This window comes from Cyprinus carpio, chromosome B5 (assembly GCF_018340385.1).
Source record: "Cyprinus carpio isolate SPL01 chromosome B5, ASM1834038v1, whole genome shotgun sequence".
NCBI classification, from domain to species: Eukaryota; Metazoa; Chordata; class Actinopteri; order Cypriniformes; family Cyprinidae; genus Cyprinus; species Cyprinus carpio.
The window spans coordinates 7,943,306-7,961,508 of record NC_056601.1 but is presented as its reverse complement, the minus strand read 5'-3'; the positions used below and the strand labels follow the sequence as shown (position 1 = coordinate 7,961,508).

Below are 18,203 nucleotides of genomic sequence, written 5' to 3'. Positions count from 1 at the left end.
AGAAAGAAAGAAAAAAGCCCCGCTTGTATTGTTCGCGGTCAAAAATGGCCACATTGGAAATGAATGTAGGGAGAGAATTTTATCTAGTGGAAATGTTTGGTATTGCGCCCAAACAAATCTTACTGAAATTTTGAGATATCACCCTCAAATTTGGAACACAACTTGTTTAGATTTATGGCTTTGATTCTCTTGCTGTTTTAGAATAAAACGTGTTGGAAATAAATATTTTATATTAAATTTTAAAATAGTATTTTTGTGCATTTTTCATAATAATCAACTTGAACTTCTATAACATTTTTTTGTTTCACTTTTTAAATGTTTTCACTTCAGCAATAATCTGCCAAGAGATCAAACTTAAGTCTGTGCTCCAAAGCATTCAAAATTTACGACAGAAGTTCTATTCTCAAAAGTGGATAACAGGTAATAACTGGAACATTACTATTCCATTAATTAACATTATTTAGTACCATATAAAAATTTAGTTATGCTATTGTAAATTAAAATAATGAAGTATAAAAAATAAGTTCGATAACATGCATTTAGAAAATAGGGTAAATTTTCACTCCATGCTGACTTTAAATGAGAAATTAGAAATAAATGAGCTCATAATAACTAAAGGACTGTTTTATGAAGCATATGTTGGCCAGTGTTTAACATTTCAGTTACCAAATAACAGAGTAGCCCTCAAACCATCTCACAACATATAATTAAACAGGGATCTTTCTGCATTAATGTTTTTTTTAAGTAGTCTTAGGAAGAAGAATTGTCCTTTCACCTGCATTTATTGCATTCATTACTTAATTTTCTCTTTACAATTAAAATGTTAAAGAACATGTTACTCACATAATAAAAAACAAGCTGCTAGTGAGGGATAAGACTTCATTGCCTCCTCTTGTATAGGGTCCAAATTTCCTTCTTTAAACAGCTGTAGAGAAAAATTTTAAACATGTTGGACCCAGGCCTACACAAAAACACGCATGAGCACCGAGACGTTAAATATAGAATCTGGGAAGGTCATTATGTGGCCCACCATTAGGTATAAACCTCAGTATCAGACATCTCACTCACACACATTTCAAACAGACTAGCTCTATTCAAAACAGGGTTGTATACAAGTAGCCTAGCAAATTCCGCCGGGCACTAAATTACCGCATACCGCAGACCGACCCATCCCATTTCTGTTCAATGAATGTACATATTTCTCTTACTGAAACAAACGCTTTGGCCTCTGAAAACACATGCAAATACAGACAGCGATATGGCTAAAGGACAATGTTTGTGTTACCTTCAAGCCGGTATATTCGCACGTCACGGTACTCTAGTTCCACAAAAGATGCGATTCGATGGAGATGCTGATGCTGCAGGAAGCCGCAGCTCGAGCATAGACTGCAGCCGCCGGGTCCTGCACGCACGAATGTCACAACTCTCCTCACAGCGACAACCCTGTCTCTGACTAACCTTGAATGTCTTGTTATATATTTTCCCTTTTATTAAAATAAGTGGGCACCCTTTACATTGCCTATACGGACTGACTGAGCTTGTTGCTATAAATGTAAATCGATTTTAGACATTATTAAGCATGTGGTAGGCCTAACTTCTAAAAGACCCCATAGGACTAGATGGGCTAGCCTATATTTGGTCATCTGTGGTCATTTAGGCAGCCTTAGATCGCGCAAATGATGACGCGTCAGATTTTAGAAATCACGCTTGTCAGTGTTAAGATTTCTTTCACCAGCAGAGGTCGCTTTACACTAGAAATTAGAGGTACAGTTATACTTTTTACATGCAATAGAGCTGAACGAAGTTTAGGTTTAAGTGTCTTCGCTGCCTCAAATTTTCCATTGTTTGTTTCTTCAAAAATAGTCAACTTCTCATAGTCAAGGAGGAGTTCGTTCTGAGTTCCCTTTAAATCTAGGAGTAGCCTGTGTGGTTCACAAACATATTCCAGGAGCCCACCCCCCAACACTGCACATTTTGCATCTGTCCTTTGTCTGGCACAACCATTTCAGGTTTTGGAGTCTCGACTAATGAGCTGATGATCTGAATCAGATGTGTTTGATTATGGAGACATGGAAAACATGCAGTGTTGGGCGCCTCCAGTAATGTGGTTGGAAAACTACCTTGTAAATACAAAACACTAACTTGAGTTTGGATTCACAATGCAGGTTATAAGTAAACTATACCAATTAGAGAAAAAAGAAAGAAAGAAAAAAGCTTAGGTTTAGATATTCTTTGATCTAATTCCAAATGGCTAATGTGTGCAATTAACTTATTAAGTCAATAACCCAATACCCATAAATAACCTTGGAAATTTCCAAAAGTGATTTTTATATTCATTATATAACTTTTGTGAAAAATAGCATGTCAAAATATGGGTGAAATAATGTGCCTTCGTTATTCAGAGTGATTATTTAAGTATATTTAAGTAAATATATTTAAGTAAATAAATAAGTAAGCCTATATTTAAATTAAAACGGCCACAGCCCACATTCATAAGCCTATACATAAGCCTATATTGGCCTACAGTAACTATTTGGCTTATTTTAAAACAGAACAATAATAAACCAAACCTCATGATATTTTACTTTGTTTTCAAAACCCATATTTTTCAGATGAACAGATTTACATTATTAATGTTATTAGGCAAAGTTTTATATTCAAAAATAAAAAAATAATCCAAAAGAAGCCATCATATATTGCCTTTTGTAACAATGATCTTAAAATATATTTTGAAACCCTTTCTAGAGCACAAAATTCTCTCTTGGTTTATCAGGTGTCCCGGAAGCTCCGACAGTTGCTGCTGTCTCATCGCCAGCTTAAGCTTATAAAAACAATAAAATTTGTTAATAAATAAAAATAAAAACTTTTGTTATATTATGTTATATGGCACTTTTTTATTTTATTTTATATATGTTTACTGAATTTCGCATTTTAATATCTGCGTTTTACTATATTACTACTTAATGCAAACTGTGTAAAAATAACTGGCGGTCAGTAAAGCAAAGCTTCGTTTTGCCCTTCAGGTGGGCGTTCCTATAACGGTGTGACGTCATGTGAAAACTATCAATAGGTGATTTTGAAATGTTGTACAGTTGATTTTTTTTAAATACAGTATATCTCACTATAACTTTAAGTATTAAATGAATAAATTTCAAAAGAATCATAAGTTTCGATAGTAACTTAGCGATCCTCGTGCTTACGGAAGCGTCCCATCTCCATGACAACCCAAGACAACCAGAAAGGTTTGGGACGGCCTGTGGAATCACTGAAGCATATTGTTGTATTTAGTGCTTTTGAACTGCAGTTACCACATCAAGATTCACCACGATTCGTTTATCCACAAAAAGCTCCCGGGAACCGTGTTTTTCAAGCTGTCATCTCGCCCTACAGGTTGGAAATCATCTTTCAAAAAATAACTCTAAAATATGCCAAAAAAAATATTATAGTTGGTAGCTAATTCTTCCACGATTTTGTTTTCGACAGTGTATAATCGACATGAAGTAATTGTTTTTTTGACTTTTTCAAATCATCATATCGTATAATCATCTATAATGCTTTTATTTTACACTAGGGATTCAAAGTGTCAGAAATGGAAAGTCCTCGTGTTGGTGTGGTGAGAGAGTCCATGCTGCATCGTCCTCTATTAATTAAGGTCGGGACTGATATTAATGATGGCTTTGACTAGGAAAGTTAACTGTGTAAACGTATCTATCTGCATAGCACCATGTATGAATGCTTTATTCTCGCATATATAATAAACAAACAAATAATTAGTCTTAATGTATAAATTCCTGTTGTGTTAAACACAAACAAATGGTGAAAATGTAACCTTTTTGTTTGGAATAGCACAACAAAATAACAACGTCATAACTAAAATGAGCACAAGATGGCAGAGTTAGTCTCTGAATAAATCTGACCATCATGACTCTGATGCTTGTGAGATCTAGTCCAGCGTTTCTCAGCACTGCTCCTGCAATACCACAGCAGGACGACACATTTCACATGTCTGCTTTATCTCACACACATCCTTCAAGTCACGTAACACTAAAATTAATAAGCTAAAGCATAGGCTAAGTCAAGAGTTTTTTTTAAGATACACACCCAGAATTTGCAACCCACCCTGGTTTAGTCTGTTTATTTTTAAAAGTTCATACTTTCTTGTAAATACATTAAGTTATGCTCAGAAGACTGTTCGTGGTCTGTGAATTCTCGCCTTTTTGTTAAATATGTGTATTGAATATTATACTTGATTGTTTTTTTTCCATTAATTCATTAAAAAAACAATAACAACTGTGAAAAAGATTATACGTTCTCCATGGGATTCAGTGTTCCAATTAATATGTTTTTGTAACCAACAAACTGTTATTTCTTCTGAATGTTTGAATAAAGGAATTGTGCTCATTAATAGCATCAAACTGTAACGGTTCCAAAAGGGTGTTTTCATAATAATGCCATAGGAGAACTTTCGGTGCATATTTTTTTCTTCGTTCTTCTACTACACAGATCTTTTAGTGTAGTGTAGATGTTAAGGGTTCTTCTTAGAACCGCAGATTGCAACAAAGAACTTTTATTTTTAAGAGAGTGCGGTACTGAGATTTGAGGAACGTGTTTGGTGCCGATCACATTTTTTTCTCTGCCTACTCCTCTAGTTAACCCTCTTTGTGAAACCCAGCGCAAGTCTTGAATCTCTAACTAAGTACTTCCGGCATATCTTTCATCTAATTCTGCTTCATCTCAACTTCATCAAGTCTTCCACTGGAGCAGAAGGAAGAATGAAATGAACCTGCACAATCCTCAATGTTTCTCGATTTCCTTCGCTCCCATGGCCTTTCTCTCTTTTCACACTCATCCAATCATCCTGTCCATCCCTGGTGGGATAAGATGCCTCCGTTAGACCTTTGCTTGCTCTCGCCCCTCCTTTCTTTCTAATGTTCTCTAGGGTTATTTGATATGCCCCTTTTGACTGATGCAGAAAATAGGATTACTGTATTTAAATGACTATGATAATGAACTGCGTGCATGTTCCCATAGTCCCACGAGATCAAGGATTTCTCATTCTTTTTCATTGTGAGCAGTCATAGCTACAGGTTTTGGCAATGCGCTGGAACAATGACAGAGTCATCTGTGAGGATTTAGCTTTTGTTCTTGTGGCGTTGCCTGATGTTGCTCTATTTCTTCCCTATCGCGCGTCTAGTTTGGAGAGCTGTAGGTTCGAATGTTCAACCTTCATCAGTCAGCGTGGTCTGTCTTTGCTTGCTTGCAATGTAAAGGGAGACCCATAAAAGGCTCATATTCGTTAAGAAATAGGCCAACTGCAGTAAGTCCCTTGTGCTGAGTATGTCTCTTGTCGGCCTGCGTAGCAGTTCATCATTGCTGAAGTTTTCTCTCCTTATGTAGGGCTGATGTATGGCTGTCCCATGGGGAAAAGGGACATATATCTTAGTAATGCACTAATGGGCCTCAAAGTGAAGAGATGAATTAGTCTGCATCTTGAAGCGAGCACCCAACGTGTGGTTTTCTCTGTTTCTGACCAAAAAGTTGATAGTACGAAAAGTACAAAAAGGCCTCTCCTCTCCTTTGCTCTCCTCTTGTTAATTCCTTTTTGATGAGGCATGGCCAATAAATCCTGTTTTCATGCCTGTATTCCCTGATGACCAGTAAATTAGAGATCAGGGGAGCAGATTTGGGCCTTTTGTTGTTCTCTGGTGTCTGAGAGAGCCCTGCTGTGCAGCAGGCTGGTTGGGCCCCATTCACAGGCCCCTCTTCTCACTCATTACCATTCGCCTGTGTAGCTAATGTTAGACACACGGCAATCTGCGATTCATTCTTAAGCAAATCTCTACTGTAGCCGATACTTGCCTGCAGCGCAAATTTATTATGTATATATGGTCTGGCCTAAAGCTGTTTTTGCCTGAATTCAACTTAAGTACGTGAAAATAAAAAATATATACCTTTTGAAGGCTGTGGGTGCTTTAAAAAACAAAATCAGAGTTTAAGACTTGGCAAATGAAGCTAAAATTTCATATAGTTTCCTGGTGACTTTAATTGGCCTCTGGAATTTATTTGAATTGCAAAAGAACTGGACCGGACCCTGACCTTCACCCACCTCAGTTTTACACAGGCATCTACAGTTAGGCCCATGCATACAGTGCCTCGCTACCACTTCTGCAAGGTGCTTTAGCTTCCACATGGTCTCTGTAGCAACACAGGGCCTTATTATTAATAGGATCCAGCTGGGACTGCTGTAGACAAGCACAGAGAGACAGATACATAAGCATGAATCCAATACATAACTGTAAACTGCTTGCATAATAGATAAATGTAAATGAGACCTTTGGCATGTAGTCTGTCATAACAAGGGCCGTATGCGTTCATTAATGGATTAAGAGAATAGAAACACATATATCATTCTTGGCCGTGTTCAGTTGCAGTGCTAACTATTGCTGTAGTCTGAGGAGCCATTATCAGCTGTGAAATATTATTGCAATTTAAAATAAAAATTATAATAGTATTTTATTTCTGTCATGGTGAATTTACAGTAGGCAGATTTGGTGCTCAAAAAACGTTGCGAACAGCTGCTTAAATTTTTTTGTGGAAACATTTTTCTACAAGATTCTTTAATGAATTTGAAAAGAACAGCATTTGTTTGAAATAGAAATCTTTTTTAACATTATTAATGTCTTTTCAATTAATTTAATGCATCCATGCTGAATAAACGTATTCATTTCACACACACACACAAAAAAAAACATCTTACTGATGGCTTACTTTTTAACTATGGTGCATTTTTCATGTGTTTTAATTAATTAATAGATACAGAAAAAGGTAATGTTGTTGTCCCAAATTAATAATGTTATTGTACAAATTCAGTTCAGGTTAAAAACAGCTTGAACCCTTGAACATGTCTACTTTCTTTACCATTTATTAACATGGTTTAAACACAGTTTGTGATCCATATTGTGGACCGTTTTTATTAAACACACCCACACATAAATACTCAAGCATACATACATCTAAAGCAGTAGGATAACACTCATCTACATTGACGAAGGGTAGCACAAGCTTGCCCAGACACATGCTCCCAATTAGCTGACCCTCTTTATGGAAATGCCTCATCAATTATACCCAAAGCTTCAGGATTTGCCACACATAAAGAGAGTTAGCACCTTAATAACCAGCCAGACTATAGAGGCGATGAGATGAATGTGCGTGTATGTTTGCATTGCACATATGCGCGCATTGAAATTCTGGGGATTTTATAGAAATGGGCTGATATTAATTTAGAGTTGATGGATTTAGCTAGAGAAGAGAAAAGCTGTGATCTGATGAGAAAGTTAGGGTTATGATTCCACTTTCTCTACTCTCAGCATTTTTGACCTAATCCTTATTAATAAATGTATTTTTTTAGCTGACTTAAACATGTTGGCATTTTCTGGATTGCCTTCTAGTGCATACAGCAGTGTGGTCGAAATGATGAGTATAGAGGATGTTTTCCTTTCTGCTTCTTTATAACAGTGAATATATTTGAATCCTCTCTCCATGAATTGTATCAGAACACACTGTGACAAAGATACAGATTCTTTTTTGTGCTTCCCCACTTCCACTTTCTCTCTGCTATTCATTCCCTCTATTTAGTTTAGTTGAGATGAAGAGATTAATTTTAAACCAATGTGCCTGCTGTCCTGTAATCAGACACCAGATGGCGCTGAACTGAGTTGGAAGAGCAGGATAATAATTAGTGGAGACAGTTTGGTGAGCATTACTGCCATTATCCTCTAATCATCATCATGGGCACTTTTATTTGTAAGTCTGATGGAGAAACTCACAGCGAAGCTGTCTGTCAGCGCTGATGAGATGAGATGATCAGGCCTGGCTCACAGTTCTCCATGCCGCTGCCTGATAAGATTAAACCGGTTCCACAGGGAACGAATAAACCTACTAGGTCTTGGAAAGGAGGAGCAGACCAGTTTTATCCAGAAGCTTCCTCTCCGAAATGTGTGTAAATCTAGTAGCAAGGCTGTCGGGAACGATGTCTGGGTGAGATCAAGGAAAAAAAGACAAATACCACATGGTATTCGCAACATCAGAGAAAAAAAAACTTGTGCAAGTGTTCAAACAGGACTGGCAATGGGACTGAAAAGTGCAGTGATGGACTCACAGGGTCAGCGCTGAGCTAATCTCAGCAGCTCAAGCAAAATCCTAAAAGCACACATGAGCAAGAGAACACAAAAGGATGGTGAAATTAAAGCACGGGGACCTGAATAGACTGAAGGGGTCTCCTTAGTAAGAGATGATTATGTCCCAGTTCTCTGTCTCTTTTAGCCTGTGCGAATAATCTGCTCCCGCTGACCCTTGTGTAGCCTCTCCTGAAGCAGCCCTATTCTCATGCCGGCCTCTGGCTCATTCAGCAGGTCCATGCCTGGTTAATGAAAACACAATACAGAGACAGATCACCAGTAAATGACAATATAAAAGGAGCTTTTGCTTAACATAATCCTTCGCCCGGCTTGCCTTTTCTGTTGTCCTCTTCTCTTTCAGCCCTTTTATTGCGAATGAAAGGCCCAATAATGTTTTGAGGGGTCTGATTAGCCGTTTTACGCCAGCGGTCAACACGTTCTGTCAGGCATCTCTAAGTGATCTCCTCAAAACAATCTGCAGATTAAAATTGCGAAGGGGATTAAAGGGCTGGCTGAGAAGCCTGGTGGCACTTGCTCAAAAGATTGGCACTTTTAAGAAGCGTTTGATACGTTTCAGCAGACATGTTAACTAGAGGTTGGGTGTCTGTGAGTTAAAAAGGCCAAGAAAGATTTAGGTTATCTCAATTTGGCCTTGCTTAGGAATTCATCATAAAAAAGAGCCAAGTTTGGCAGTCGAGTTTGGTTTTTGGAGGGCTTTACTTGCCCAGCATGATTGGTGGGGGTCCAGTGACAAAAATCTTTCAAATCCATTTTTCAATGTAGGCTATTCGAAGCACAGAATAACGAAGGATTGAGGGTTTTTAACCAAGAATTAAGTCTTTAGAGCTCAGCAAACACACAGAGATCTCCAGAGATGACGACGGGCTTACTGCGTTGATTCTTTTCTCCCTCCAAAAATCACATACGGCAGCATGAGGAGAACCGCCGACATGAATGTAACTCTGTGACTGACACATGAGCACACCTCCCTCATGTTCCATCAAAGATCAAAGATTCGTGCTTCTGGAGTGCTCAGGCACCATATTCCACATATCACTTTTGATACATCCAGTTGTCACCTTTGCCGTAGTTTGATTCTCAATTTTCCACCTTTTTGCAGCTAAGCTGCTCTTAAAACAAGGCTTTGAGCTGTTTAACAGAGCTCAGAGAAAAATACTGGGCTTTTCTTTTGCCCCATGAGAGCTTCTCTTTGAGTAGATGATGATAGGGGGTAAATACCCCCTCCAAAACAACCCCCCTACACACACATGGTAGGATAAGTGTTTCCTTTTTCAACTCTTTAGCTGTCAATCATCTTACAGTTATGACTCTTGAGATATAAATCATACTCTACATGAACTGACTGGACTACATTGTGCTAGTGATTCAGACTGAGTCCTGACTGAAGAAATCAGCCATCAAGATCACTCACATCAACGTTCAATGGGAATTCGTTTTACTGTGCTGCCAGACACCACAGTCATCTGGGCTTCTTTTGCGGCATTTTTTTATGGTAATAAGTTTGTGCATAATTATGATTTTATTAATAGACACAATCAGATGCTTTTGTGTGCCAGGGTTTGAAGGTGTAGGTTGGAAAACTACCTGTCAATCAAGAAATCAGCCGCCACTCTAGAGGTCCGTAAAACTTTGACATTGTGATGCATGCATTGTCTTGCGCCGTTAAATGCTTCAGTTTAACAGCGCCTTTATTGTGGTGATGTAATTGAGGACGATTGACAGTTTGATTGACAGTTTACAGGTTCAGAAAAAAAAGTTTTTGAAAAACAAGAGCTATTGTTCTGTCAGAAAATTGACATAAAATGGCCTTTGGAGAAAAAATTTGATAAATATTTAGTTAAAAATAATTACTTAAAAAATAATTATTTATAAATATATACATATTTGTAGCAAATATTTATTAAAATGTACTTAAAATAAAAAAAAAGAAAATTTCATTCATATTTAGAATTTAATCTGTCTACATCTGCATGATAGATAGATAGATAGATAGATAGATAGATAGATAGATAGATAGATAGATAGATAGAGAGAGATTTTTTTTCATATTGCATAAGTGGGGAAAACTTGAACATATTTTTACTGTTCATGAGGTAAAGCCTGGGGGAAGATTTTTCTTATTTAAATTTATTTAAAAAATGTAATAAATACAAATATTTCATATATTTATGTTTTTTAATCTCATTGTTGTGTTTTCTCTATAGCCAGCTCTTGGAAAGACCAAGTCGAGAGGTTTGTCCTATCCGGGACCTGACTTTGTTTTTGGGACAGCGACCACAGTTCAGGATGGAGGCGTGCCAGAGGGTAACTGGCAAAACAATTTTATTTGCCTTTAAAACTGTACCACTGTTGGCCTAACATTTGAAACCTCATCATTATGATTCAGTCATTATAAGGCTCCATCTACACTAACTCAAAGCCTTTTGTTTATGAGACACCACTCCCGTTTCCCCCCAACTCCTGTCACAGGATGATGTCACAGTGCGTTTTCTTGAGTAAGTGTCCCCTCAGGCACTTAGTCTGTGCTGTCAGTGCGCTTTTGTTAGCATACTAAACTGTGCCTGGCTTCTGCACTGGCTCCCCGTCTCACACTTTAATTATGCACTTCCAACGGACGACAGGCAGTGACTGTAAGTGTCAAGCCCTTATACAGTCCCATAACCTATGATGCAGTTCTAGGCTGAGCTTAACCCTGTCATGCTTATCTAAGCTTACTCATCACAAATCCTTATGTAACTATTATTGCAGAAAACACCCAAAACTGATCTCTACTTGGTTCTGGATGTGTCAGCCAGAGCCTTGCTGGAGCCCATGCCCATGTCTGCTTTTATTTACCTGGTGTCATAATGGAAAGCTGCCAGTCACCAAAGCCATTGAACAGTTTTGCGTTTTCTCTGCATCAAACTGCTGATCTGTCTATGGCTATATCTAATAGTTTGAATACTGCTAATATTTCTAAGTTAAGCATTCAGAACAAGGTAGAAGTATATGTCATTTATTTGAAAAAAACTCAATTTTTTAAAATGTAACATTATTATTATGTAGTGCTGTTTGTCTATAGAGTGTTATTTGTCTAAGAAGTCTCCAGAAGTCTTTTGGTACAACAAATAATAACTTATTTAGACCTATAAAATAAATGTGTATTGCATCCTCAGAGTCCAAAGCTGCCACATTGCAAGAAAAATAATAATATTTTAACAAGATAAATGTACTTTAAAAGCAAAATTATGTATGATTTCATAGAATATTTCCTGAATTATTGTTTTCCTTGTTTTACGCATACATTTAATTGCATTCAGTTTCAGATATATCATCTGAAAGCAAGTCTTTGTATCTTCTGCAGTTTTGCTTTTCAAGTAAACTGATCTTCTTTTGATATTTTTAAGGAAAAACAAGACGAAAATACTGATTAGAAAAACTTGTAGTGCCCTGTAATCCTTCTCATCAAAGGAATTTTATGTGCTGAATTAAGTCTTCTTTGATTTCATAGTATATTTCTGCTGTGATTTCTCTCTCTCTTTCATTTTGTAGCTATCTCCAGCTGGCACTCTCACACTATGTCTACCAGAAACAGGGAGGCTGAGAGGGATTTTATCGCCCTTAACCGAGAAGGGGTCAAGTCAGGCTTGGTTACTGCTAAGGAGCTGCACCAGTACCGAGCCACCCACGACATTCGGCGCCAGCCGTTGACCAGAGAGGGGTTTCGCAGGTCTGCCCCAGCTCGCATACCACCAGATGCTTCGTTTGGAATTACTAACAGGTGAGTGTGTAGGTGTGTTCACCATTTAGTCTCAGTCTATTTTCAATCAAAGCTGTGCTGAGGGGAATCAGAAGGAAGCAAATCATTATTTTTAGTGAAAACAATAATTTACATTTTCAAAGAAAAATAGAATACTAATATTTCTATTAATAAGGAAGTTACTACATTGTTTAAAAATTCACTAATGCATTTTTAGAAAGAGAAAGAGGCCGTTTGAAAATCTCTACATACTGATATGCATTTTAATGATACCCCGCTCTAGGCTTTGTCTCTTTCCCACTGTTTGTTTACATCTCCCACCCACATATACACACCCTCACATCAGATATAGGCAGTGAATCAAAACATTCAAAACACTTGGCACCGCACAGGAAGAATTTTATAGTCTGCCACAAAGCTTTGTCTTTAAGAAAATGTCAATTAAAGTTTTCATAAACATATTCAGTAGCATTATACACTATTACATTTGAGATATTTAACAATAACATTTTTAAATTAATAATAATAATTTGGGGGGAATTATTTTGAAAATAATCATTATATTTTAAGAATTTTGTTTTGCTTGGCTGCAAATTATAGCCACTAGCCAGCCATGTAAATAATCATCTGAAGAAGCATCTGTCAACTGGTTGTATTGGTAATAGATTGAATGAATCCTAATATGGCCAGCACTACTTACCAGCCTTTCAGCAAATCATTTAGGACTTCTGGGTGAATAGGATTTCTGTAATTAATATTCATGAGCCAGTTATCAGTTCTGTACTGTAAAAAAAAAGGAATTGTTATGCAAATTGATGCATACAGTTTTTTTTTTTTGGTTCTCTTTACTATTGTCTCAAGTCAGACTACTTTTTGTCATTTCGCATTTGTTAATTTACTAAACGCAAAATGTGTCATTCAGCCAATTAATTAATTGAGCCAACCACAGATTTCTTGTTCAGCAAATGTTCATTTAGAGATACAATAACTTATTGATCTAGAATTCTGTAGTCACATTCTTTACAAAGCAAAAATGCTGTACTCAGACTTCAAAATTTGACACACACACACACACACAAAGATGTAAAAAGACAACAAAAAACAGCAAAACAATAATCCTACAACAATAACAACATAATTAATTAATGCTGTAATACATGCTGGGAACTCACAAACCCAGTATAATTGAATCCGTAAACTGGAAAATATCTAGTTGCTTTTACTCACCTGGATATATTGAGGGAGCAGATCTGTAAATGGGTCTATGAAAACCATTCTTATGTGGGAATCAGAGTTAGGTTGGTGTTGATCAACTTAGAAAGTGATTTAGGTGATTTGTTTTTCTGGATGAGGCAAAAGGCAAGAGCAGGAAACTGATAGAGGTACAGAATTGTATATCTATAAGAAACAGAGAGAAAGAGGGAGAAGGAAGGGAGAGAGCACTTATCTTTGAGCTCTGTGCCCACTGAGATATGACACGAGCACTCTGCTGAGAGCACAGGTAAGATTATTACAGCGGTCCGCAGCGCCACAAGCTCCCTTCACTCCTTGCTTCTGCTTTCCGCCTGCTTTCTTTTTTGTTCTCATCCTCTTGGGCCTTGATACTGTTGAAATGGAGCTGAATTATTTAACTGAAAACACAGCTTTGTGTCCAGACTTTCACTCTTTCACACACACACACACACACACACACACACACACACACACACACACACACACACACACACACACACACACACACACACACACACGCACACACACTTGACGTTGATACATCCAGTGTGAGAAGTGCTAGGTGAGAGTGTGTTTCAAGTGCCAGTCAGGAGGAAGGAGGTCTGAAGCAATGAGAGGTAAGATCAGGGCTCCACAGGGACTTGTTTGGCCCTGCACTCCATCCATCAAATGATGTTTGCCAATGCCACGGTCAGCCCTAATGAGGGTGTGCTAGGATCCTTGCACAAAATGTCACCATCCCCATACACACACAATAAATATAGCACACATGTGCACACAAGAGATATCTATTTGAGATATAAGAATGTTTGTTTTCACAACTTTATACCTGGCAGTCCAAGATCAAATGTCAAAACAGGGAAGTGCTCGGCATTCCATTGCAGAACCTCATCCAGTGTTAGGATGATTGGATTGGGAGGCTCCCTTAGCTGTTTATTTAAACTCATTAGGATGTTGAGCCATTGATCACAACGCCCAGATAGAATATGCATAACGGCATAGGGCATATATACTGGTGATTATGACTGGCCTGAACGTTATCATATAAACAGCAGCAGAATATGTTTATCAGTCCCAGTGTTGGGCAGTAACTAGTTACAGTAATATTACTTTTTGCAGTAGAAAAACTTTTTGCACGTTCATATATTTTCTGGATTCACAAATCATTTTCCTCAAACACCATCTGTGTGAATGAAACAGTATGGTGTGTTGTGTTTTCGTGTTTGTTTTCGCGAACTTAGACGGTGATGTGTGCCACCTTAAGGTTTTAGATTCAGTCACCGTCTTTCATCCTCGCTAATCTTGTCAGTTTTGTGGTCTGTACGCGACTTGGATAATTAAGATTTGACAGATGAACTCGGCCTCGATAGTATGGCTACTCGCTTCAAGTCAGCTACTACGATACCAGTGTTATGAACACCGCCATCTTTGATACATAGCTTTGTTTACCACTGACTCCCATTAGGCCTATATATAAAAACAAAAAAAAAAAATATATATATATATATTTATATATATATATACTTTGATACACACACAAACACACACACACACACACACACACTGTGTGTGTGTGTCACATTATATATATATATATATGTGTGTGTGTGTGTGTGTGTGTGTGTGTGTGTGTGTGTGTTTGTGTGTGTATCAAAGTATCATATTTTATGTTCCAAAGAAGAAATAACGTCAAATGATGACAGAATTTTCCTTTTGTGATCAATCCATTTATTGTCTAATTTGATTATGCTTTTATCTACCAAAACAAATGTAAATCACAAAATTCTTAATAGTCAGATCTGGACAACCTAAGAAAACTGTTTTGTTCCATTTTAGAGCATCCACCCCAATCTCAGAGCTCATGGAGTATAAGTATGCTCAAAAATGGCTGGAAGAGCAGCATGCCAAGGACAAAATCCTGCAGGCCCATCGGCATAAGAAGGTCTGTTGAAGATATCACAGAATGACTTTAATATTAACCTCCGCTTCTATGAGAAGAGTGATGAATTTGTAAGTGTCTATTGAATCCTTGACAGGCTCAGCTTGGACGTATACAGGATACACGAACAACCATGCTCCGCAAGAGTCGCCCCTTGCCTGAGCCCCCATCCATGTGGAAAATGCCTCGATTCCAGCAGGTGAAAATTCTCATAGTGCCTACTATTTCATTTTCACTCTGTAGTCTCCAAGCTAATTTTTCTTTCACACCTAATTAGTCTACTTGTTTTTTAAATAATACATAATTATATTTGTGGCAACTATATGCATTTTATGTTATATAATTTTTTTCATTCAGTGGTCTAGTTGACTCCCACTGGAAGGATAGACAGGATCAGTGTACTGTGTGTGTGTGTGTGTGTGTGTGTGTGTGTACATGCATGAGAGAGAGAGAGAGAGAGAGCGAGAGTGTGCATGTGTGTTGTGACAGCGTGAAGTATGAGGATGCCTTGCTGAAAAATCTACGCTGAAAGTAACAATATCTGCCTCAAGCCCTTACGATTGTTCACATGTACACTAACCCCTTCAGTTTTGGTCCCTCTGCTAGGCTTAATGCAAAAGCACCAAGTAAATCAAAAGTGCTTTGTTTTTATTGGTCTTTTGCGTTGACAAGCACACTACCAGCCTGACAGCTCTACCTGTCAGCGGTGCATGAAAATTCTCTATTGACAATCCCCAATGCTTCCAATTATGAAGGAATCAGACTCCTGCTGAGCTAATGATGGCCCTTACACACATCCAAACACACCTTTACGAGCACTGATGGAACACCACAATACATATGCACTAGCCACAGTATTTATTTACACAGGGCTCCGGACTGTGAGTAAAAATTGTCGCAAATGCAACAAAAATATGAATTAATAAAACCCAGTTGAGGAAGTTTTGTCCATTTGTGATATCATCTTGTTCTAGTGTGAGACGCTGTTTCTTGCACACAACGACAAACACAGCGTGACACCGCAATCCTTTATATCTGATATATGAAAAATAACTTCTTTTTAATGAATCGGACAAAAAGATTCTAGAAATGGCTACAGACTTGAACTTGGGTCAGATTTGAAATGAAACGGAGGAAATGAACTTTAGGTTTGTGACACTTTTTACTGACATTAATTTGACAGTGTGTTGAAATAGAAATATATATTCATAACAGTTTTGTTGGGGCCAAATGAATGTTGTTCTAAATGTTGTTCTATTATTGGTTATTGAGAATGATATTTGTTGTAAAACATCAAATTGGAACAAATGTATATTGCATTTAATCCATCATATTAAAACACAACAACATGGAGATATATTTATTTGCATGACACATGCATATGGTTAAGCATTAATATTATTGTTGTACGGTTTATATAAGCTATCTCTCACACACAATGATATCCCATACTGCTATTTTTTTCCTTTTAACTCTTTCCATGCACTCCTCCACCATCCTATTTTTCCTCTCTGTCTGAATTTCCTCTGCAAATTACAACCCCCTCCCCAACCACACACACACACACACACACCCCGTGGCTGCCTGTCCTGTCGTCCACCCTCAGTCGGCTCTAATGAGGGAGGGAGAGTGTTATTTTGGTTGCACGCCTGCACTAAATTCTCTCTTGTATGACAGCTGATGGAGAGAGAGAGGAGCGTTAACCTTATAAAAGATTTACCTCTTCTCATTACAGCTTGTCAAGTAGCTGTCCCGATAGCACCAGGTTCGACATTTGCATCCTTGACTCTCTTCTTCATTCTACACTCATTTTCTTCATTCCTGTTGTTTGTTTGTATTGTCACCTTCCTTTACATCTCTTTCATTCCACCTTTCTTGAGATGTGTGTTCCTCCTATTAATTCAAAAATGTTTGGAGGTGTCAAAAGTGTTTGTGGGAGGCAACAGATTTTTTAGAATAGCAAAAGGAAAAAAGATAAACAAATAAATATATATATTTAAAACATGATGTGACACACCAGTAAAGTTTCAGGATGTTTTTGCTGTTCAGAAACATGCCATAAACATGGTAAACAAATAGAATAGAAATTTTCATGCATACATATAATTTTCTTACACGTCTGCCTGTTTAGAGTCATTGTTCAAATTATAAATGTGCTGTGCCAACAAGTTCTGTTATTTAATAGCTGTCAGTATACATTTTTACGCACCAGCTTAGATGCTACAGAAGTAAAACATGGGCAAAGAGTCTCTGCTGCCTTTTACAGGGATATGTTTTTTAATGTTCGACTATTCTGACTGCACTTTTGTGTATCAAAACAGAAAGTCTTCCATGTTCCAACAGTGCCATCCATGTTACTTTCCTCTGTCATTCAAATCTTTTTTTTTTTTTTTTTTTGGTGTTGAACTGCAATAAGCCTAAATCTGTTTCTGATTTATCAGATCCGAAGAGATTACACGCTCTTTTTTCCTACATTTTATATTTTATTTCTTATATAATAACCAAACGAACACTTATATCTCTTCCTACCCAGACAGTATCCCAGTCTGCTGAAAGTCAGTGTAAGATTTATGGGATACTCTGTTTTGTGTTCTGTAGGTGGGACCAGCTCTGGACACCTTTCGAGATCCTGAAGCCCGGAAGAAAGCCATGAGCGCCCACCACTCAGAGTCTGCAAGCAGGAGAGGGATTCTGGGTCAAGGCACTTACAAGGTGGATTAACAGAGCTAAAATTATTACATCTCAGCGCCTCTGTGAATTAGGCTTCTTCTTCAAGTATTAATCTTAATAAAAAAATGTGATGTAATTTGTTCTTCTGTTTTTTATTATTTTGTCTACACAACTATATAAATATATATATTACATTTCTGAAAATTTGAATTTAAATTAAATAAAAATGTTAGTGTTGTCAATAGAAAAATCTATCATTTTATATTGGTCGCCGAGATACCTGAGAGTTCGAGTGGGTGTATTTGGTCTGGTCTTTGCAAGTTTAAAAACCCTGGTTTAGATGTTGGTTTGAAAGAGGAAAAAAGGAAACAGTGATAAAGTGGTGAATGTAAAATCTAGCACCTTGTGCATGATCCACATGTCA

The 18,203-nt window shown here is 37.5% G+C and overlaps 1 protein-coding gene across 1 annotated transcript; it reads left to right on the top strand.

Moving 5' to 3' along the window:
- Positions 1-3,154: 3,154 nt before the first annotated feature.
- Positions 3,155-17,918, top strand: cfap77 (cilia and flagella associated protein 77). The gene is made up of 7 exons (XM_019063602.2): positions 3,155-3,390; positions 3,572-3,652; positions 10,403-10,502; positions 11,730-11,958; positions 15,007-15,112; positions 15,207-15,308; positions 17,708-17,918. Exons 2-7 carry the CDS (start codon positions 3,590-3,592, stop codon positions 17,828-17,830), a joined length of 723 nt encoding a protein of 240 aa, XP_018919147.1. The 5' UTR covers positions 3,155-3,390; positions 3,572-3,589; the 3' UTR covers positions 17,831-17,918.
- The last annotated feature ends 285 nt before the right edge of the window (positions 17,919-18,203 follow it).